A 24,423-nucleotide genomic window follows, 5' to 3' on the forward strand; every position below is an offset into this window, starting at 1 on the left:
GTTCGTCACTCTGGGCCACCCAAGCTCCTAGCTTCACATCGCAACTCATCAGGCTCTCCCCCCTCTCCCATCCTCACCATGGCCCGGGACCAACCTCCCCCTCCTCCTCCAATAACACTTGCCCACCTCAAACCTCACAGTCGGAACTCCTACACCATCATCTTCCCCCCCTCCTCTCTACAAAGCTTCGACGCACTTTCAAGCAGAAACTCATCCGCAAACATGAAGAAACCCTAATCACTGACATCTACCATTCGACCTCCATAGGACCGATGAAGATGGACCTAATATTCCACACAGAAAGACCCGAATATTGGGTCTCCACAATTAGAACGCGGATGTTCATCACCAAAACCACCTCCACTGCTCACAGCTGCAAACTAACTACGATTCTTCCATTCAGATCAGTCGGCAGAGGCTATACAACCGTGACTATCTTCACCAATGGCACAGTCCTCATACAAGCCAACAATGATAACCTGGAAGCTTTTGACTCCATATTCCCCTCTCTCAAGTCAGTCCTCATACAAGCCAACAATGATAACCTGGAAGCTTTTGACTCCTTATTCCCCTCTCTCAAGTCAGCCCTCCCTACCCCGCCGCACCTCGCATCTACACCCTCACCGTCCACTCCCTCGACAGACAGAGAAGACCGCGACACGACTCCCCCGATCCACATATAGCCCGTCAGGCTCCCCTCCCCCCCGCCACATCCCACCCCCCATGCCCACCCATCCACAACCCACAGGAAAGCCAACTCTCACCCCCTACCACCCTCCCTTACCACCTCACCCCCCATAGCTACCTCCCACCCCCGAGGACAATCACCCCCCGGTCAACTGGCAGCCCACAGTCAACGAGCCGCCCCTCGAATCTCCCCCCTACTCTCAAACCTCCACCGTCTTATCCTCCTCCCGACCCTCCCCCCTTCCCGCCCATGTCCATTATCTCACCCAGCCCTCTTCCCACACCACCCCCGCCCTCTACCCCGATCCCTATCTCCCAACCCACTCCCCCGTACTACAACCTACTCGGCCCCACTGCAGTTGCCCACAACCCCCCTTTGATTCCACATCTAAGCGGCTCACAGCCTTGGAAAATCAGGTCGACTCCATCACCCAAGGCCTAATTGAAATCCTCCTCAACCTCGGTATAGCCTGTATTCCCCCTAAACTCCCTCTCCGAACGCCCCTCCTCGCCAACGACATCATCACCCAGGGACCCATAGTACCCCACAATGCACAATACAATCCCTCCAAACCCCCCAACACCCCTCCCCAAACGCCCCTCCTCGCCAACGACATCATCACCCAGGGGCCCACATTAGCCCTCAACGCTCACCCAATCGATCCCTATCCCAAGAGCCTGGCTTCCAGTCCCAAAAAATCTGAACTCCCCAGAGCCCCATGGACTAGGCCCCCGACCACTACCTCATCTCACATCCCAGCATGCTCAAAACACCTGACCACCAGACCACTCAGATCAGAAGCGCCTATGTCAGACAAAGAAGCAACATTACTAGCCATGACCTACGACTCTCCCATCTCAGTCTCACCTAAATCTAAAATACAAGTAATCACTGGGTACCGGAAAGATCAACTCACCCTCAAACGTCAAAGATTACCAGTCCTCACCGCCATACCCAGAGAAGCTAAAGACAAAACAACCAGCATGCAGGAGAGAATCACCAACTGCCTCCTAATCAACTGCAGATCGGCCTCATTACATGCAACGGACATAGCTGAAGCCATCCTTACACACGACATAGATGTTGCGTTCCTCACTGAGACCTGGCTAAATAAGTCATCTCCCCCCTGCCTAGACATGCTGGTTCCACCGGGATTCTCCCTCATCTCCAAAGACAGGATAGAACAACGAGGAGGTGGAGTTGCTATCATCCACAAGGACAGCTGGAACATCACAGAAACCTCCCCTTTTGAATACAACTCATTTGAATGCCTATCCGTTTCCATCAAAACTAAAGACAATGACTCTCTATTTTGCCACCTACTCTATCACCCCCCGGGCAGAAACAATGAGTTTGGAGACCAACTATCCAACCTGATCGCTCAAGACGCTCTCGGCGATTCCAAAAACCTAATTCTTGGTGACCTAAATCTCCGATGGAATGAAACCCACAACCCTCTAATTAGATCGCTATCCAACCTCCTCGCAGATAACAACCTCACTCAACACTGCACCGAGGCGACACACTACAAAGGAGCCACACTGGACGCCATCATTGCACAAAAGAATTCAATCACGATCAACCACATACTCCCCGTTGACTATTCAGATCATCATATGATCCTATTTCACATTAATCACCCCATCATCCCGTTTAAACCTCCCCAAGACCCACCCAAATGGTCAAGAAACCTCTCCCAAGTCCCCCTAGACATTCTAGAAGGGCAGCTAAGCTCTCTTCTCCCAGACAACTCTCCACACCTTTCGACCAACGATCTCATCGACCAGTACAACTCTGAGCCAGTCTCCATTCTCGATAATCTAGCTCCTCCAAAGCTCAAAAGAAGCCGTGCCACCCCGTCTAGAACCTGGTTCAATTCGGACCTCAATGCAGAAAGAAGAACATTGAGAGCCAAAGAAAGAAAGTGGAGAAACAACCCAACAACCATCCTTCGCCTACAACTAAAAACAGCCCGAAAGAAGTATAACAACCATATCAAAAGCAAGAAATCCAACTTCTTCCGAGAGGCACTTGCCAATTCCAAAAACAGACCCAAGGAACTCTACAACATAATCAGACACCAAACATCAAAGCCTCTGCCCTCACCCCTACAGGCGTCCAAAGAACTTTGCGACAACTTCGCCAGCTTCTTCAACGACAAGGTCCTAAAAATCGAACTATCTCTAGAGATCAGCAACACGACCATCCCTCAGGCCCTCCCTTCCGGCCCCCCTCCCCTCCCCTGGCTAAGCTTTCGCCACGTGCAGGAAACGGAGATAATCTCGCTAATCTCGACCTCCAAACCATCAGCTCACATCTCAGACCCCATTCCCCCCTCACTTGTCAAAAAAATGAAGCTCACCTTAGCACCTATCTGGGGCAAAATTATAAACAGCTCCCTACAAAGCGGAGTGGTCCCCGACTGTCTAAAAATGGGACAAGTCACCCCTTTGCTGAAAAAACCTGGCCTCGACTCTACCGACTTGAACAATTTCAGACCGATATCTAACCTCCCTCTACTCGCCAAAACACTGGAACGCTGCGTTCTCCTGCAACTAATTCATCACCTGGATAACATCAATCTCCTGGACCCCCTCCAATCTGGCTTGAGACAAGGTTGTAGCACAGAAACCGCAATGCTGAACATCATAGACGACATTCACGGTTCTCTTGACGCTGACAAGTGCTGCCTTCTCATACTCCTTGATCTATCCGCAGCCTTCGACACGGTAGACCATAAGCTCCTCATCAAAACTCTGCAAGTAAGAGCTGGCCTCGGCGAGGTAGTTCTTGACTGGTTTTCTTCCTTTCTCCACAACCGCTCGCAAATAATAAAACTGAAGAACTTCACCTCCGAAACACAGCAAGTCAACAAGGGTGTCCCCCAAGGATCAGTACTTTCACCTCAGCTCTTCAACATCTATATGGAACCGCTCGCCAAACTACTCAGGAATGCCAACATCCTCTTTCACCTCTACGCGGATGACACGCAGATCTACCTGGAAACCTCTTCACCTAACGACATCCATAGACTTAATGCTGTCTTAAAAGATGTTCAAGATTGGTTGACAAAAAACCACCTGAAACTCAATCCCGACAAGACCGAAACCCTTCTCATCTCAAACAAAGAAGACAACCCTCAAGTCACGGAGTGGCTGAAGTCAATCGATGCTCTTAAAGGTTCTCTCATGCCAACTGACTCCGTCAAATCTCTGGGTTTCACCTTAGACCCCAAACTAACCTTGACAAACCACATTAAGAACTCGGCAAAAGTGCTTTCTTCAACCTCAGACGGCTGAACAAAATCAAACCTTTCATTCCAAACAAGGATCTTAAACTAGCCACACAATCTCTAGTTCTATCTAGACTGGACTATGGGAATTCAATCCTTACAGGTATACCCAAATCTCACTTGGCTCCATTAAAAACAACACTTCATGCGGCAGCCAGAATGATCAAAGGATGCAAAAAATTCGACCACATCTCCCCAGCACTTAAAGAACTTGAATGGCTTCCGGTGGAAATGCGTAGCACCTTCAGAACGGCCTGCCTAACCCACAAGGCCCTCCACACCGGTAAACCAGAATACCTGGCAACCAAGCTCCAAAAAGCAGGCCAAAGCAGATATTTGAGAAGCTCCAACTCCCTGCTGCTCATCCTTCCAAAAATCAGAAAGAAGAAAACTGCGGACTGCTCCTTCACTGGAAATGCCCCTAAAATATGGAACTCTATCCCTCCGCATATCAGAACTCTACCGTCCTATGCGGAATTTAAGAACCAACTGAAATCCTTGTTCCTCATCCGCTCCCTAGGTCCCAGATAACTAGGATCTCCCACTGAACTATGTGTTATCTATGTATCCTTATACCAAAAGTCCCACTGTTACAAACTTTCCCTCCCTCAATACTGTCTTTCGATGACTGCTTCTACTTGTTACATGTCTTTTTGTTCACCCTGTCACACCTTTTACTGTAAAGCGCTCTGCTACTTTCGTGTCTTGTTAGCGCTATAGAAAACTTCTAAATAAAATAAATAAAATAAACATGCCCTCAGCACTTCCCACTTCACCAAACCTGATCCTGCTCTAAGATCTGCCCAACAACTCAGACCAGCTGATTTTAAGGGTCGGCTTAGCTGATCTGGCAAGCAGTCCAGGCTGCCCGGGGAATGCAAGATTGGTGCTGAGGACGTATAATATGGGATACTAAATCGCTTTCAAAAATATCTAAATGCTGTTTTCAAATCTTTCAGCCTAACGTTTTTGAAGTATTTCGAGTCGCTATATTTACACAAAAAATGCGATTTTTTGGTTGTTTTCTTGCCTCGAAAGGTAGCCAGTTAAGGCCTCTAAGGTCAGGGGAGATGTAAGTTTCTTTTGGAGCCTGTGATGAGTCTAGCAGCTGCATTGATTGAATCTCTTAGAGGGGCCGTCGTCGATCTTGGAAGACCGCAAAGTGAGACACACCCACATTCCACTCCTAGGATTACTAGTGCTTGAACTGCCAGATTGAAGTAATTTGGGGAAGTAAGGGTTTCAGTCTTCTCAGGGTGTTCATCTGAAAATGTTCTCCTTTCATGGAGGCGCTGATGTGTTTCTGCATGTTTAGATTTCTCTGCAGAGTTACTCTCAGCAATTTCGCTGAGTCGATAATAAGAGGTTGGCCGTTGAGTGCTATTAGATGAATCAGCCCATCAAGAATGATGGTCAATTGGTTGAGAGCAGGGATTAGGAGGAATTCAGTTTTGAGGGTGTTTAGTTTCAAATTGTTTTCGGCCAGCTAGATCTTTGATGTCTCCTAGTGAGTGGGTCTTTATGTAGAGTTGGGTGTCATCTGCGTACATGTGATAATGGACATTAGAGGAACTGAGAAGTTCGGTGAGCGGTTCCATGAGAAGGTTGAAAAGTGTAGGCGAGAGGAATGATCCCTGTGGAACTGGGACGGGCTTGGATAAGGATTAATTAGCCTTGAATCTTTGTGATCTATTTTGGAGGAAAGAGGTGAACCAGTTTAGAACAGATAATACCATTCTGTGTTTCAGGAGATCTAGCAAGTTGTCTTGTTTGACGGTTCTCAAAGGCCGAAGTTAGGTCGAGCAAGATTAGTAAACAGGCTTCGTTTGGGTTAAGGATTTTAGTGCGTTATTTATTATGTGGGTCATAGCTGATTCAGTACTGTGACCTGCACTGAAGCCGATTGGTAATGGTTGAGCAGGTTGAATTGATCTGTGTGGTTACCAAGCTGCATGTGAACACATTTTTCTAAGAGTTTGGCCGGAGTAGGGATGTTGAATATTGGGCGGTAATTATTTAGGTCCGAAGGGTCAACCGATGGCTTCTTTAAGAAGGGAGATACCTGCCCAGCCTTAAGGATTTCTGGGAAGATTCCTTGAAGGACATAGGTGTTTATAATCTTGGTCCATAGAGGCAGTAACAGTGGAATGAAGTCTTTTATGTAGTTTGCGGGAACAGGGTCCATTAGCTGGTTGGAGGGATTTAGGGCCATGAGCGTTTTTAATATGGATTCTTCACTGTATGTGTTAAAGGAGGACCAGGATGCGTTGTTTTTGAGGTCGAACTTTGTTGAGCATATGAGTGGGGCTTAGAGCGGGGGTGATGAAGTGGCCATTTGAGTGTCAGTATGGGATATTAGGTTGTTGAGCAGATCAGACTTTATATTTTCTGTCTTCATAGTAAAGAAGGAGGCCAATTCTTCTCAATTGGGTAATGTGTCTGGCTTAGCTTGGGGGCGGTGGGGGACACCCTTAGATTGAGTTTTGATGAGTTCAAATTGCTTTTTGGGACGGCTCTTGGCTAGTTCTAATTGAGTAATGAAGAAGTCTGCTTTTGATCGTCTGATCTTTCTATAGTAGTAGTTTCTCATGGTTCTTAGTAGGTGAGGTTGTCAGAGGATGGTGCTGATCTCCATCATTGTTCGATTAATCTTAGGAATCATCTGTCCTCATTTAGCCTATATCGTACCAAGGTTTAGAGTCTTTTGTTGAAACTCTTTTCAATTGCAAAGGAGCGACTTTGTCTAATACCCTGTTCATGGAGTGGAAGTAATGGTTAGTCAGACCTTGTACATCGGATAGGCCTTCAGGGGAAAGCAGGATGTTAGGACTGGAGGTTGTGAGTAAGTCAGCACCAACATTTTTTAGATTCCTCGTCCATATTTTAGTTCTCGTGGGTTTCGGAGAGAGTAGTTTTACTGATTTATTGATGCAGAATGTGATGATGTGGTGGTCAGACCAGTCACAAGGGAGGATCGCTTCAAGCTGAGTGGAATCAGCTTTGGGAATGACTAGTTCAAGGATTGAGCCTTTATCATGTGTGGGGCTGTTACAGTTTTGGGTACGGTCAAGGTCTGAGAGGAAGGCTGTGAGGCTATTCACCACTGAATTGTCAAGGTCATTCCAAAGGAGATTGAGGTCACCACGGAATATTTGAATATTTTGTTGGCCAGCATTTGTAGATATAATATCCATGAGATGTTCGAGGAAGGTGTGGGTATACCTAGTGGGTGGTAGAATGTGTGCAGTGAACACACTGGTTTGTTATTACTAATGATGTCTAAAGAAAGGTATTCTCAGGAGGATAATACCGGTGAGTGGGAGCGGTTAACTGAGAGAGTGTTCCGATGTATGCAGGCAATACCACCACCTGGCCTATCAGATCTATCTAGTCTTGTGATGACATGGTTAGGGGGTACCAGTATGTCTAGGATGGGTGTAGATGATTCATTTAGCCATGTTTTGGTCAAAATTAGTAGGTCAGGTTCATGACTGAGTATGAGGTCAGCTATATCAGTTGCATGTCTTGAGGCAGACCTACAATTTAGAACTATACATTTTAGACTGGCCTTGATGGGGGTTGTGTTGAGTTAGTGTATAAGGGGGACTTGCATGAGTTTGTTCTCAACTATACCTCTAGATTTGTATCTTGCAACTCTATGAGTATTGGAGGGGATGGTTTGGATTAGGGAATGTTTATGCAAGTTGTCTGAATGCGCTGTATTGAGGGTGAAATACGGTAGATCATAGGAAGGGAGTAGAGAAATTAGGTCTTTAGCCGATAGAGGATTTTTCCTTCGGACCGGACGGGATGAGGCACTTGGGTAAGGCACTGTTCTCCATCTTGGGGGCTGATGTTTCAGGAAGCTTACATGCAGCTGTTGGGTGAATTTCGAGTGGTTAATGTGGAGGTTTGTCCTAGATTCTATTTCAGAGTGCTTGAACTTGGGTTGATGTAGAATCAGGTCATGTAGAGTTTGGAGGTCCTCTTTGACTATATGTTGAGTAGCAGGCTAAACCATCTTGTTAGGAATCTCTCGATCTCTTCGCTCACTTTTCTCCAATTAACCAGCTGGATGTCTTCCAATTTCTGAGTTATAAGGATTCCCAGGTATCTCCTTTGAGATTTCTCCCCCTGACTGCTCTTTTCCCGACTCCAATCCATAACTTCAATAGCAATAGCAGGGCCTGCTCTGATCTGGTGCACTAGGGATCAATAAGATTAAAAAGGAGAGGAGATAGGGGGCAACCCTGCCTGATGGCTCTAGTTATTTGGAAACAATCTGAAAACGCTCTATTTACCAGCACCCTACCTGTAGGGAATCTGTATAGATTTTGTATTGAGCTCATTATATTTTAAGGGAATCCAAAGCCTTTGAGGGCTTCCCAGAGATACTCCCAATGGACCCTGTCGAAGGCTTTAGCTGTATCCACAGCTACTACAGTTATCTGAGATTTCTGAGCTTCCACCATGTCTTTGGCCCCATCCTCAGATGCGTAAACTCATTTAACTACCTCCCCGGAATGAAACCCCTCTGATCAGCATGGATAACACCCTTGATAACTCCAGCCACCATGGAAGCCAATATCCCTGAAAAGATCTTATAGTCCACATTTAAAAGGGATACTGGTCTTTAGGATTCTATTTTAGCAGGGTCTTTATCTGGTTTCAAAACTAGGCTTACAGTTGCCTCTGACCATGATGCCTGGGCCTCATCTCCTTTCATGTAGATTGCAATAAACAGCACCTTTAAGATGGGGATTTGTTTCTCTATGATTTTCCTATACAGCTTTGCTGGAAGACCGCCTGGGCCTGCAGCTAACTCTAATAAGTCCACGTGTGCCCTTGTTAGTCTAGGAAGCTCTACACTCCTTAACCAGGCCTCTATAAGCCCATTTTCCGGCTGTACATTTACTTTATAGAGTTTACTCATGTACTTCCAGGCTTCCCCTCTGAACTCTGCATTTGTATTTAAAGACCCCCGTCTCTGAGTTTACCAATTCCTGTATCACAATATTAGCTCTGTCTACCTTAGCTTTAAAAGTTAAAAGTGTGCTACATCTCTCACCATAGGAGAAATGCTGCAGCTTACTGACTTTCCATCTGTCCTGGATGTTCTTTGCACGCTGAGATTCATACTCTGCCTGCAGACCCTCCAGTTCTCCTCGGAGAGTAGATATTCTAGGCGATTCCTCTAATGAAGCCTACTGAAGGTCTGTTTCTTTCATCCTAATCTTTGCTAGAGACATCTCTTCTCTCATCCTCATATCTCGCATCCTACCAATCATTATGGTACTGATTACCGCTCTCAAATATGCCTTATAGGAGTCCCACACAACTTGTATGTTAGCAGAGTTCTTATTAACCATAAAGAAGTCAGCAGTCGTATATGCCAGGTCAGCAGCCAACCCCTCATCCTCAACATAGTTCTATCAAGGGTCCACCTTCTCTTTCCCTGCTGTTTGTGATCTCTTAAGAATAAGCATCATCGTAGGAATGGGATGCACTCCTTTCTTTACCATGGTTTTTAAGTTAATGCAATGTATTTCGTTGGTGCGTGCGAACTTGGTAAACTGCCTTGCCCAGACGGCTTTGAGTAATGAACAACCTTCAAACAAGGGGCATTGTTGCGCCCCACCCAAATGCACAGCAATGTTGCACCACTTTGGCGATACTGTAATCCAAATCTTCTATAATTTTTGCCACTAAGGCTTATGGGCTTGTTTTATCTGAGGCTTATGTGGTACACATCCTCTCCCTTTGATCCTGCCCACCCTCATCTAAATTCGTCAGTGGGGCAAAGCGATTACTAATAACAATAGGGGACTCCCTAGGCTTTTGAAAAAGTGTCCTGGTCTCTGCCCCCCCCCCCCTTCACCTCCCTGCACCTGTGCAACAGTTTTGGTCTGCTCCATGTTTTTAAAAAAGGAATTAAGTGAGGGTGTAGGCTTGAGAAAAGCAGACCCTTCTCTTAGCCCGTAGCTTTTTGGTCTTCCAGACGTTGTTAATGCCTTTTTAGTGGGAAGCAAGCAGCACTTTAGCCCTTGGACTCCTAACCTTCCTCTCATGTGCAGACCTCAATTGATATCTGTTTTTTATTGATGGTGGAGGAAATACTTCTGTAGGGACGGTCTCTTCTGCTGCAGTTTCAGGGCTTTGCTGGGGGACACCTCTACTACAATTGCCTCTTCCCCTTCTAGCCCCCTCTGAGCTCCCAAATGAAACTGAGGGTACCTGTGAGAAGCTGTCTTTTCCAGGGACATTAGTTGCTCCTCTGGACTGTCTGCACTGTTTACCTATGCCTTCCTGTCGATCTTCCTGGGAACAGGGTGTGCCAGGCATATCTCAGGTTTCTCCAGATACTCACAGCTCCCTCTGTGAAGTCGACAGCCACCCGCCGTATCCACAACTGTTCTGATTGTACCGCAGCCAACCCAGAAGCCAGCGCAGCCCAGAGCAACCCGAGAGCATCGTAGGAGGGCCGACGCCCAACCCCACCACGAATCACAAGGTTTCCCAGCGCCCGAGCCCATCGGCCGAGCTCAGTAGCCCTGCAGGGAAAGACGTCATGTAGGGTAATGGCTCACTCCCCACTACCCCCAATTAACTCAATCCTTTCATTAATGTGCAGCTCATGGAGAAGAAGAAACCCTCACCATTTTGGGACCTGAATCCCCAGCATCCTGCCACGGTTTAGCGCTCCTGCGACCGGCGTCAGCCAACAGCCATGTTTCCCAGGAACAAGGATGACCCATGACAATGCCTTCACATCTCTCTATGCTGACACCCGGGACAACCACAGATTTAAGCAATCTGTGCCACACCGCCACTACTGGATCTAAGGTAGCTGAAAAGTAAGCCGCAGGTCTACTGGCACTTCCATGTGTGTGTGTGTGAGCACAGCCCTTTCTCTTACTACAAAAAAGCAAAAAGGCTTTGTTGTAATCAGGCATTCCTTGTGGCGAGGTGTGACATAGCTTTCTCTGAACTCTAGGAAGGCAATAAAACAATAATTGTCCCAGGCCACTAGATCTGACACATCCTTGTGTGACATCCTCTGTAAAGCCTTGGTCACTAAGGAAAAGTTAGGTATCCACTGGCGACAGTAACCCACAATTGCCCCAAAACATCCTGACCTCATTTTGAATGATGGCGGTTTCATTAGCAAAATTGTTGAGATTCTCTTTTGCAACATCTTTCTGACTTCTTTCTCAATATGATAACCTTGCTGGGGGACACCTTATGTCCATTTGTATCCTAGTGGTTCAGCAATACAATATTGTCAGTTTTGTAAGCTTCCCAAGTATTTGAGGCACGCAGCAAGTCGTCAGTATACTGTGCCAGACACAGTTACAGTGTATAACCAAAGACACCAAATTCTTTTTAAGGATTCAATTTATTTTGAAGGGACTATCCATGTTTTTTTAAGACACAGCACCATGCCAAAACATGACGGCCGAGCCCAAATGCAAAGAAGAACTGATTGACCTCATGCAAGGGTATGGAGAAGAAATCTTGACACAAATCGGTAACCAAAACCACTCAGCCTCACATGGAATCTGAAACAATATCACAGCACGATTTGGTACCACGGGACAACAAGGAATTGCAATATTGTTTATCTTGCGAAGGTCCTGCACTATGTGGTACTTACTGCTAGGTTTCTGCAGGCCCATAATAGGTGAGTTACTTAAACTGCCCATAATCTCTTTCGAAATGCCTTGTTGAATCATTGTCTCGATTACTGGAGTTATTCCGTCAAATCGTTTCAAGGGTCAAGTTATACTGTGGTGTTCTGGGATATTCAGCATTTGGCTTTATCTGTATATGGACAGACTCAACTCCTTTCATGAGTCCAATGTCCTTCCCTGAAAAATCCCAAAACTTAGACTCCACGGTGTCTCTAAGATCCAAGGGTAATTCTGCACGTGTCATCTTAGGGTTCAGTGTAATAACTGGATTGTGATCAGTCATTTTAAATGCAGCATCCTCATTGTGAGTTTGAATCTCCATGTCTCTCAGTGTGCAGTAAATGATGCAATTCAGTTTCCACAACAAGTCACATCCTAACAAACTCACAGGTGTTGAATCACAAACCACACACTGATGATTATCCTCAAAATTTACAGGCACATCCTCAGTCGTAGGATTTCTCATTTGATGGTTAGCAATTCCAACAACATGGTACTTCTTCCCAAGAGGGGTAGGTCTGGAACTTCCACTGTTCTTACAGTAGAACGGGTAGTGCTGGAACAACCAGAAATTATACGATGTGGCCATTCTCACCACATACAAATGAGCCACTCTGGTCTACATTCAAGACTGTAGCAAGCACACAATCCTAACCCCCTCTCAAGCTCCATCGGCAGACTGATCAGGACTAAACTGTTCAATGGTCTCAAACATAGGCTATTGCTGGTAAGTAATATTACCCAGGAAATAATTCTGAATCACATTCAGGGCCTGATTTAAAATGATTCTAGAACCATTGAGAGCTTCCAATTTTTGTTGAATCTGCCATGGTGGTACTAACATACCATAGTGTGGATAGACGCCGATGATGAAGCATGCCACATAGTGGGTAAGGCATCTAATCAAAAATCTTTTGGTTTTTCACAGGACCGACCCCACCATTCAAACTTACGGGCCGATTATGATGGCGGACGGACCCGAGTCCGTCCGCCACCATAGAGTAGGGGGGAACGTCCGCATGGGCAGCGGCGTTCCCCCCGTGAAGATTAGGATGTGACCGCCAGGGTGGCGGTCACATCCTCTATATTTAACATTGCGGCGGGTGCAGCTTCAAGCTGCACCCGCCGCAATGTTAAAAATGCATCCATTGCATTTGTATGCAGAAAGCGGCAGGCACCGCGCGGTGCCTGCCGCTTTCTGCATACAAATGCAGGGGGTACCATAGGTACCCCCCATGTGCACCCCCTACCCCCCTTCACCTAGGGGGCCCGCAACGGGCCCCCCAGTGAAGTTCCACATGCTTTTCCACGGCGGAAAATCCGCCACGGAAAAGCATCTTTTCATTCACTTCCTAATATGGTGGACGGTGTCTGAGAGACACCGCCACCATATTAGAGCTTTTCCGCCGCGGTTGTAAGCCAACCGCGGCGGAAAAGCTGCGGACGGAAACCAGGACCCACCAGCCATCCTAATGTGGCGGTGGGTCTTTGGTGGGTCCGCTGCGGTTTTTCCCGCATCCTCTGGGCCGGCGGTGGCTTCCGCCAGCCCGGAGGATGCGGAAAAACCGCAATCATAATAGGCCCCAATGTTGCCTATATGTGATTTACTACAGATTTATACCTATTGTAGGCTGTACTGAGACATCAGTATCAAAATCATCATGATGTTTTTACAGAAGTCTCACAGACACAGTCTGTTTAACTACCTGGTGGAATTGTAAGAATTCCTGTGTTTTTTGTGTATGATCATACTGAAAATGCACACCTGAGCTGGTCTGACTTGTAGCCTATTACACTCGGCACCCATGTATCACTCGCTCATTCAAAGTTCTTGCTTCATTAGCGGCTTCTAGTTAAGGTGTAAGTGTTATCGCTTTTAATTTCCAAAATGGTGATTTGTTCTTTTATCACAAAGATTTGCACAGTAGTGAGGGTTTTCTCTAGTGGAACAAAATGCTCGCCTGTTGAAGAATATAAATGTGATTTATATGTAATTGGTATGCTCTCTCTTTCATTATACAAAAGATAAGTACATTATGATTAACTAGAAATTATCCTAATCGCTCAATTGTGTGAAATATTTTTTTTCACAAATGTACAGTCCCAATCATGTCTCTCTGCAAGTCTCTAATATTTTAGTGGGCTTCTCCTTCCAAGTGTACTCTGTGAACTTATGAGTACTCAGTGGGTATGATGGTCCTTTTCTCTCCTCATAATGCGGGAGATACATTCACTGAAGTTCAAGAATCCCCTCAATGCTTGTCACTTCTTAAGAGTCTTACATTTTATTAGGAACTCATGTGGGATTACTTTCACTGACTGGGTATCGCATATCCTAGGAAGATTATGTTCTAAAGCATATTTAGGTTTCTTGACGCTCCCTTTGTATCTTGCCTCAGTGAGTCTTGAGACTATCCTCTCTATATGTATATATATATATATATATATATATATGGTTGTCATCTGAAACTACAATGGAATAATCTCGAAGTAACTCAATTATTCAATCTAAAAATTCTCTTATGGCAATCTTGCAAGGCTGGTTTGAGTTCTTCTGATTGTGTAGTCAAATAATATGATTCAGGGTCTATACCGTGAGTGATTAAAAAGCATTTGCTATGTCGGTTATGTTTCCTGCATGTCAGTTGCATCATAAATATAATATTATATACATTTCCTAACCCAAGGAAAGCCCAAACCATGTCTCATTACACATCCCTTTTCCTATTTGCCTCAAATCCCAATCTATTATATAGGAGTATCTTCAGCTATATAATTATTTGGCCATATCACCTAAATAATTTACAACATGTCAAGTCACGTCAGTTTTCAATCTTACTTTATTTTGCAGCTGTGCAATAGAATATTTGTTCATGCCCCCCTCAGCACCTAGCCCATGTGTCTGACCCCTCCCATTTCTGGAATCTCTTTATACCATAGTGTTCAGTGATTTCCTATGGAGAGAGGAGGGAGGACGCCAGCTCAGCACATTTGTTTCTACTTCTGTATAGAAACAGTGGTCTCATGAAGAAGGGCATGGAAGGGAGAAATATAACATATTTCTTTCCTTCCAAGCTAATTCTGTATAAGGTGAGATATCCTTGTGGCTTTAAGCGGGAAACATCCATTACAATGCAGTCATTACATCGCACTGCTTTTACAACGCAACTGTTACAACACAACTGCCTTTACATCGCATGCCAGTACAACGCATGCCATTACAACGCATGTCACTACAATGCATGCCAATACAATGCATACCATTACAACGCATGCCATTACAACACATTATAAGGTAAGTAATGGAGATTTTTTTATTTTTAGGGCGGAAATCGGTTTTGGGGTAGATGGGAATAGTAATTTTTACCCCTCCACTACCCAACACTTTCCCTACTGTTGCACTCACTGGAGTGTGAATAGTAATTTTTACCCCTACACTATGCAACACTTACCCTGCTGTTGCACTCACTGGAGTGGGAATAGTAATTTTGACTCCTACACTATCCAACACTTACCCTACTGTTGCCCTAAAAGTATTATGCGTTGTAATGGTATGCATTGTAATGGTATGCGTTGTAATGGAAAGTGTTGTTATGGTTGTTTTTAAAGATGCGTTGTAATGGCATGCGTTGCAAAATTATTCGATGTAATGGTATTTGCGATGTAAAAATCGCATTGTAAAAGCATGTGTTATGTTATGTTATGTTAATTTGGATTTCTATAGCGCACGGCTACTCCATTGGAGTGTCCCGGCGCTTTTATTGGCAGCTCATAAAAGAGAAACATAACACAGTAAAATAAGTAAAAATCAACAGACAAAAAAGAGAACGTACTAGAGGGCGAAAAGCCAGGTTTTAAGGCCCTTCCTAAAACTCAGCAAATTAGAAGTGCTGCGTAATGCCAATGGCAGAGCATTCCAAAGCTGCGGTGCCTTCAGCCTAAAGGACGACCCCCAATGCGGGCCCTTTTTACTCGAGGGACCACCGCAAGAAACAGAGATTCGGATCGCAGGGATCGCGCCGGGCGATAAAAGGCAAGCCTCCGTTGAAGATATTTTGCTCCCGAGGCATAGAGAGCCTTATGAGCCAAGGTCAAAGCCTTGAAAACTATCCGCTTCCGGATAGGCAGTCAATGAAGCGACTGCAGGAGGCCAGAAACACTGGCTCGCCTTTGAAGGCCAAAAATGGCACGTGCGGCGGAGTTCTGCACCACCTGCAGCCGTTGTAAGAGATACTCCGGTAAGCCCAGATATAGGACGTTGGAATAGTCCAATCTGGAGCCAATTAAGGCCTGCACCGTGGTCCTTCTGTGCTCTTCTGAGAGCAGAGGAAGAAACTTCCGGAGTATCTTAAGGAGGCCAAAGCATGTTTCCGTGAGACCGAGGATCTGAGATCTCAACTTCAGACCATTATCGATCTTGATTCCCAAATTTTTTGCCAGCTGGGACGAATGCGCTGGAGGAAACATATTAATCGGCCACCATTCCTGCCAGTCTGGATCAGAAGTGCACCCGAAGAAGAGTACCTCAGACTTGTCTGAGTTACATTTGAGGCTGTTCAGCTGGAACCATTTAAAAACAGCCCCAAGGCACTCACGGATACTCTCTCCATCAAAATCTTCTCCTTTCCCACGCGTAAAGAGGAGCTGGGTATCGTCGGCATAGGATACGATCTGGGCCCCTAGAGACTCCGCCAGTGCCGCCAAGGGAGTCATAAAGATGTTAAAAAGAGTCGGGCTCAACACAGAGCCCTGCGGGACTCCGACTCCCAAAGGCGGCATCACGGCCGAGCTAGGAGAGGCCCAGACCGTTTCTCGACGGCCAGCTAAAAATGATCTAAACCAGCTGAGCACCGTCCCCCTCAGACCGATCTCATGAAGTCTGACGAGGAGACCCTCGTGGGGGACGGTGTCGAAGGCCGCCGACAAATCAAGCATGACAAGCATAGCTTTGCCTCCTGAATCCAGTACCTCCTTAATGAATTAGGATACCTCCAGGAGCGCCGTCTCGGTGCTTAAGTTGGGGCGGAAGCCAGTTTGAGTGGAATGAAGCAAGTCGTTGGTTTCCAAAAAATCGGAGAGCACGATATGCACGTGCTTCTCCAAGATTTTGGCCAGTGCAGGAAGGAGAGAGATAGGCCTATAATTGGCCAACGCCTCGGGGTCTAGGCCAGGCTTCCTAAGGAGGGGAATCACCATCGCCTGCTTCCAAGCCTGCGGGACCACCCCCTCACTCAGGGAGAGATTCAAAAGTGGATTTGCCAACGGATTTACAACAGCCGCCATTTTCGCCAAGAATTTGGCCGGACATGGGTCAAGAGGCGACCCGGATTTAAGGTTGGCCATAAGTACCAATGACGAAGAAGCTGAAATAGGTGGAAAATCGACCAAGACGGACACCAAGGGGGCCGATGGAACTGACCCGTCCCCGAAGCTGGGACATACTTCGACCATCCTCGAGGGAAAGGAGTCCTGAATCAACTTTATCTTGGTAGTAAAAAAGTGTTGTAATTGTTTGCGTTGTAACGTCATATATTCCTTTAAGTACTGCATGCAGTGCCAAGAGTTAGAAAATGTTCTTTGTCTTGTTTATGTGAATACTGTCAAAATGAAGTTTTGAAATAAAAACATAGCGATTATGCACACATTTGTTAGCATTACCCTTTCAAACTGTTTTAAGCCCTAAGTCTGATACGTACATACCCTAATAATGTATTAGCGTGCCCATGTTGACATATAGTCAGGCCCAGCTTGTATGTAACGTGCATATATTACCAGAAAAGCCTTGCCACACACAACAACCACAGGATAGAAATGTCTAAATGCACATTGACATGTACCTTTAACATTTAAAGTTAATTTACAATGGGAAATATTTTCCTTTTTCAGTGGAGTTTGAAGTTCATTTGACCACTTGCTGCTTGAGGAGATCAGGAATAAAGAAAGAAAGGGAGAAAGAAAGAAAGAGAGAAAGGAAGAAAGGAAGAAAGAAAGAAAGGAAGGAAGAAAGAAAGAAAGGGAGGAAGAAAGAAAGAAAAAAAGAAAGGTATTGATAATCGATCAATGAATTATTTGCAGTACATACCTGACATTGTTTGAAAAGCATAGGAGGACGGGGACCAAGGAGTGACCTAGGTGATTATCTTTAATCAATAAGCACCTCACATTCAAGGTGTCTGTAGTACTAGTTCCAAAGGATGAGGTGACGGCATAGATTGAAAATGAGCACTACAAAATAGGGGTTTGAGCCACTTAAAAATAAATGCTTATTCATTGAAACCAAATTCACAAAGTATATGTGCATCTGTGTTTATTTTATGAGCACAGGGGTTGCTTGATGTTTGGGATTCTTCAAATCTGAATCTACACTTGTTAAAAAGAAAGATTTCCTCAAACATGTGGGTGAATTTTCTCCCTGAGGAGGGGCGTGTGTATTCCAAAGGTAAGTTTGTGAGTATTTGCAAACTTTTTGAGAGCCGATTTCCACCCTTGTCCTTTGAGATGCTTCCCCCACCTACATCCTTTGTGTTGTTCCTTACTTCATGACCACCCACACACCCTTGATGGTTCTCCTCCACCTGCACTTCAAAAAAATGCTTTCTGTCTACTTATATTTTTTTATTATTTACTGATCCAGCTCGGTAAATAAAAGAAATGGCTCACATCATTTCGTGGGCATGCACCTATGTGTGGTGGCACACCTACAACATTAGACTGCTGGTGTGTCATAACGCCTTTTTTATTTGTTTTCTTTGGTCATGCTGAACGGCACTGGGGATGATGCACAGAATGGCTAAAAACCATTGGTAAAATGAACAGGACTCAAAGGAGAGACCTATTGGCTTTGCCAATACATGTTTAGACTTCCCGCTACCATGAGACGGAGCAGAGGCTTCAAGCATGATCAGCGCGCTTCAGAGCAGATCTTGTTTTAAAAAGCAGTGATATGAAGACTTTTGAAGACAGGGCAGTATCAGTGCCAAATAAATGGAAATCAACTGGGGATGACTGTCAATAGCAGACAGAACTAATTACTATTGATATTATGTCAAATGACCAAAGCCATACAGTACGTCTAATGTTGCTTCTTGTTAAAATGTAACTTTTGAATAAAAAGAAAATGATTGGTTTGTATTTTAACTTCCGCTAATCTAATTGTTCTTTCATGCATACTAAGGCAACCATTGCGAAATATATGGAGAATTTCTTCCTAATTCAGAACAAAAATTGGGCCAGAGAAAATGAACCAGACATAGAAATATTGGATGGCATCTATACTTCAGAGCTGTATATTGACATTCAGGAGGTATGTTTGGAACAAGTATAATGTTTTTGCAAAGTTTATCTCTATCCATATACAGGAACACAATTTAGTTTTTTCAATTTCAATTTAATCTCGTCAAATGCGGTAACACAATCCATATGAATGATGCACTTGTTTTAATTGATCAATCCATAGCCATGCATACAATAAGTGTGTTAATACATAATATTAACCGATTGGTATTGTTGGCCCAAACTACTCATTGTTGTAAAAAGTAGTCAACAAGTGCATAGCAGAAATTCTAAACTACATTGGTTTGAGGCTCCAGCAAGATCATATCAGTGCCTCTTCTCTTTCTAGTCATACCTTACCAAATACGAGCCATATATAAAGTCTATGAGACACATCTAAAGATCTACATAGGAGCAGAATGAGTTTCACAGCATTTGATGCTGTTACGTTGTTGGTGCCTTTTCTCCTCTTCCTCTTTTTATGGCCTTTATTTGTCTCGCTCGGAAGGGAACGAAGAGCAGCTGGCCAAGTTACTTGTGCTTGCAAAGTCCTTACATTTTGGTCCTTTTGAGCCTTGTTTTGGCTTACACTGAGTCAATCAATCAATCAAGATTAATGAAGCGAAGCAAGTCACCCGTGAGGGTTTCAAGCACTGGAGATGCTTGCTGCTTCGTGATGCTCTGTTCATTCGAACAGCCATGTCTTGAGTCCATTCTTGAATTCACATAGTGACGAGGAAGTCCTAAGCTGCAGTGGAATGTTGTTACAGGTTTTGACCACCAGGTGGGATCAGGAACATCCTTCATTAATGGCTCTGCAGATCCGAAGGGGCATCTGCGAAGAAGAGGGAGGCAGATACTAGGGCTTAGTCCGCCCGCCATCCTATCGGAATTCGGGACCGCCTGCCATAAGGGCGAGGGTCCCAGTGGCGGGCGCATCCTGCATTTATAACATTTACAGCACCGCCTGCCACAATGCTATAAATGCATGTATGCATTTGCATACACAAAGCGGCATTGTATATGCAAATGTTGGGGGGTACCACAGATACCCCCCATGTGCACCCCCCACCTCGCCTTCACTTCAGCGGCCCGCAGAGGGCCCCCGAAGTGAAGACGATGCCGCCACGGAAAGGCATCTGTTACTGTCCATTATAATATGGCTGGCGGTGTCTGATAGACACCGCCACAATATTAAACCTTTTCCGGAAAAATGGCGGATGGTCTTTCCGTCCACCGTGGTCCCCCTGCCATACTAATATGGCGGGGGGCATTTAGCTGAAGATGGCGGGCGTATTGCCCCCGCCAGGCCGGCGGTGGCTACCGCCAGCCTGGCGGGGGCAATCCGCCCACCATGCTAATGACCCCCATAGTGTCTGGTCAGTTGGTGGAAGGTCATTTGTTTTTTGATGTATGCAAGTTCTTCGTTGTGTAAGGCTTTGCAAGCATGGGTAAACATCTTGACCTGGCATTTCTTCTAGATCGAGAGCCAGTGTAGCTTACTGAGGTGTGGAGTAATGTGGGTCCATCTGGAGAGGTCGAGGATGAATCTTGCAGCTGAGTTTTGTAATGTCTTTGGCCTCTTTAGGAGGCATGTGGTGATTCCTACGTAGAGGGTGGTCCCATAGTCCAGCCTGCTGGAGCTGAGGGCTTCAGTAACGGTCCTTCTGGTGTTGTATTGAGAGTGGTATATCTCCTGTAAGGACACTGCACCTGATATCCTATTTGTTGCCATGAAGGGTGGGCCTGCCAAAAGGTCTTCTCTTAGCCTTGATAGTCCCACATTTCTTCTATTGTAGCAGTATTGTACTGCCTTCCTGTGTATCATGCATAGATACAGATCAGCCGAAACATGAACTCACTCCATAAACCAATCCTGTCTGTGTATTACCCTTTCTTTCCCATCATGTCACTGCGAGGTAAAGCAGGAGTGGGTATCTAACTCCATATTCTTAGTTAGGGGAAGCACCCTCAGAACACTGCCAATTCATTCATGTCAACAACAAAATTAGAAGGCTCCTACATTATAAATGTCATTGTTATTCATAGCATTTCCACTCCACCTTAATGATGACACTGTAGGTGGAAATTATCAGCATAACTTATTGAAAATCTGTTATTAAGTATATACATTTTAAGGGGGCTACTCACAAAGGTACATTTAAATGTGAGTTAATCTGCCAGCGTACATTTCCTCTTGCATGTTGAGTAAATTTGCTACTTTACACTAGTTAAAATTTACGAGCGTAAAGTTACCCAAAAATGTATACTTGCATGTCTCCTTCCGATTTCAGGGGTTGGAGCCTGATTTACGAGTGTAAGGCTACTACTTGTAACTTTTCACAAATAGGTGGAGATCTCCACCACTGGGGCAGAGAGCTCTCTATGGTAAAGCATAGGGGACATTTTAAAAGTTTATTAAAAATTTAAAAGAATAGAAAAAGTATTTTTTGTAGTAAATATTAATTGTAATTTCTTTTATAAACTTATTTTACATGTACAATATTATAATTAGGGTACAGCATTATTAGCTTAATTTTATAATATTATTTTAATTATTTTGGATGTAATAAATATAAAACACAATAGTTTTTCTGAAGTTTTTAAACCAAATCTAACCTAAAGTAATGCATGTATAATAAATAAATATATATAATGGATTTAAAATTAAAATTATTAAAACATATTGTATAAAATGAAGAGTAATTTCAGTTTGATTAATCAATATTAATGTTACGTTAATATTTATATTTAGCAAGGTTTTACAACATATTTTCAAATAAATTAATATTTATGTTTTATTTTTAGATTTGTTTTAGTTCTAATTGAAATATAACCATATTTTTGAATAGTTTAAATAGTAGTTTATTTTAATATTAGTTCCTATGGGGTTTTATTTTAAGTCCCTCCCGCCATTATGTTTTGTGGGAGAGTGTTGCAGTACCTGTGAGTGGCTTTGGTTGGTGCTGGACTTACCCCCGCTCTTAGTACATTTACAACTGATTTGAGTCCTTATTGGCTGTAATGACTATAGAAGGCACTCCATGAATAGGAAAGAGCTTACTTTTTTGTGGTTGGATGCATGTCCCTCTCTAATCTCCTCACTACCGATCTCTTAATCCCTCTTTATTCCTCCAATAATCTCTCCTCCTTAATAGCAAGTATTGCCTATTTTCCAGCCACTCCCTTCTGTTTGTCCCATATTTACTAGTAAAACGTATTCTTACATGTGTGGAGATCTCTGCAGTTGGGACAGAGACCTCCCCACATAAAATACAAAGAGGCGTAGAACTCCCCAAATAGGCATGTGAATAGCATTTATTAGCATGCTAGTAGTACTTATAGTGTACTGCTAAATGTCCTACAAAATGCATAATTGTAGAGATGTAAGAGAAACATCAACACTCACCTAGGGAATGTATTCAAAATCTAGTGCAAAATGCAGCTTGTGAATATGCTCCAAAGTATTTATTTCTAAACATGAAGAAATATTAAAATAAATAACACACCAAACCTAAATATGTATTCAGAATGCAAGACACAAACCGCAAATATATTTTATTGCATTACACAAGCCTTGGTTTCGTATGATCATAGACCAGATCGGTTTTCGGGATTAAGGCTTCCAATTTGCTGTGCGTTGGAGTAGCAATAATTAGTTAGGCTTAATGTTAGAATCAGAGTATTTTTACAACATGTGGATTCTTTGTCACTAAACCTTGGAGAATTGTGGGTTCCTTTATCAATATCTAATAAGCCATACCAGAAAGGTACTGTTAAGTCTTCTATTTCCGATCTTAGTATCAGGATTTGTACATAATCCAAAAATTGGTTCAGTGAGAAAACGTATTAACTGCATTTAGAATGCCTTTGTGTGTAAATATTTCCAAACCGAATTTTGGCTCCAAATAGTCTCACTGAGGTCAGCATTATTTTCCATAAAGTGTCCTTCGCTGGACTGGCATAATTTGTTAAACTTTGAAGAGCAACATCTCAGGTTCCCAATGTGAATAACATTAGGAACACATGTATATGAATGGTGGCACTAGCATCTGCAGTTTTTCAGCAATTCATGCTACAGGTGAAACAATCCTTTTATGTTAAATGCCTAATGGACATTCCTTTATCATAGCTTATGATTTGTAGTGGAATTTATTTTATAAGATAAACTGAGCTGTAGTAACTTTCACCTCTCAAGAGTGTTAATACTGAAATTGTTAAAGCCTTAAACCACTACGGGAAATTTGAAACCAAACCTTGAACAACATTTATAGCATAACTTTGAAAATGCCAATTTTACTGACCCTTTAAGGAATTACACAGGCTTTCTAGCATTTGTTCACATTTTGCAATTTCAGTCATGCTACTGTCCCTAAGGGATTATGCTAAAAGTACCTGATGGGTCAGGATCAACCACACGTATATTCTTCCCTATCTCCCACTCTCACCACCCAGATTTATCTTCAGTCTGGAGCTTTCACAGTGCCAATGATTATTGCACTGGTGACGCACTGGGATCCTGTAACTTAAGTCACGTAAGTATCTATCTTTCGCCCAGCATCAGACATACAAGGAAAGGGGGGAGGATGTGGCCCAATGGCCTGAGCGGCTCACTTTGGATCTGGGGAACTAGGTTTGAATCACAGCCTAGGCTCAATATCCTGTGATTCTGGGCAAATCACTTAATCTCCCCGTGCCTACCAAAAAAGGAATGTGTCCATGTGTAATGTAACTGCTGCTCATGTAAAGTGCTCCAGTGTGGTGGGCGCATCCTAATGGCCCCCACGGGACTGCCCTTATGGTGGGCGGTCCTGTTTTACGTCGGGATGGCGGGCGGACAAAGTCCACCGGTCATCCTAATGACTCCCCTTAGAACGTGGTTTAAGAAGAAAGGCTTTGTAGTATAATTAAAAATCCGGGAAATTAACACCCCCAAGAGTTTTGTTACCTTTAAGCAAGACAAGTGACATGATAGGTTTTCTGTTATTCCATAAAAAAGCTGATAAGATAGAGTACATTTTGGGAAAAAATATGAAGGAATAGAAAACGGGATATCTAAAATGGTATATAGAATAACAGGAACTAGCATCATTTTAATAGTGTCCAGCGTCCCCCACCACGTTAAATAAAGCGGGTGCCATTTTGAAATAGAATTGGATAACATGGTGAATATTCAATTCATATTCAGTGGTAGAGTGAGTTTAATAGAGAGGGCAAACCATAAACCTAAATATTAGATTTTTTGATAGTTCCATGTAAAATGAGTTGAGAGAAAATCATGTCTGAAACATAAAACATAAAGAGGGAAAATTTCACATTGATCAGGATTTAATTTGTAAACACAAAGTAGGGAAAAGGTATAAACTTCTGTCAAAAAGGGTAAGAGCGAGATTTCTGGCTCTGACATAAAGTAAAATATAATCCGCGTAGACACTCATTTTAATGTGCGTTTTACCATTTTGGAAACCATGGAGATTAGG

At 43.9% G+C, this 24,423-nt stretch overlaps 1 protein-coding gene across 2 annotated transcripts in view; it reads left to right on the forward strand.

Annotated features, from left to right (window-relative positions):
* EXOC3L4 (exocyst complex component 3 like 4) overlaps positions 1-24,423 on the forward strand; it is a 482,394-nt gene that overhangs the window by 126,957 nt on the left and 331,014 nt on the right. For both annotated transcript variants that reach the window (XM_078660229.1, XM_078660230.1), the window contains exon 5: positions 18,846-18,974. In XM_078660229.1, the coding sequence (XP_078516355.1) occupies positions 18,846-18,974 (129 nt within the window). The remainder of the gene's footprint in view (positions 1-18,845; positions 18,975-24,423) is intronic.

This window comes from Lissotriton helveticus, chromosome 9 (genome assembly GCF_964261635.1).
Source record: "Lissotriton helveticus chromosome 9, aLisHel1.1, whole genome shotgun sequence".
Classification (NCBI taxonomy): Eukaryota; Metazoa; Chordata; class Amphibia; order Caudata; family Salamandridae; genus Lissotriton; species Lissotriton helveticus.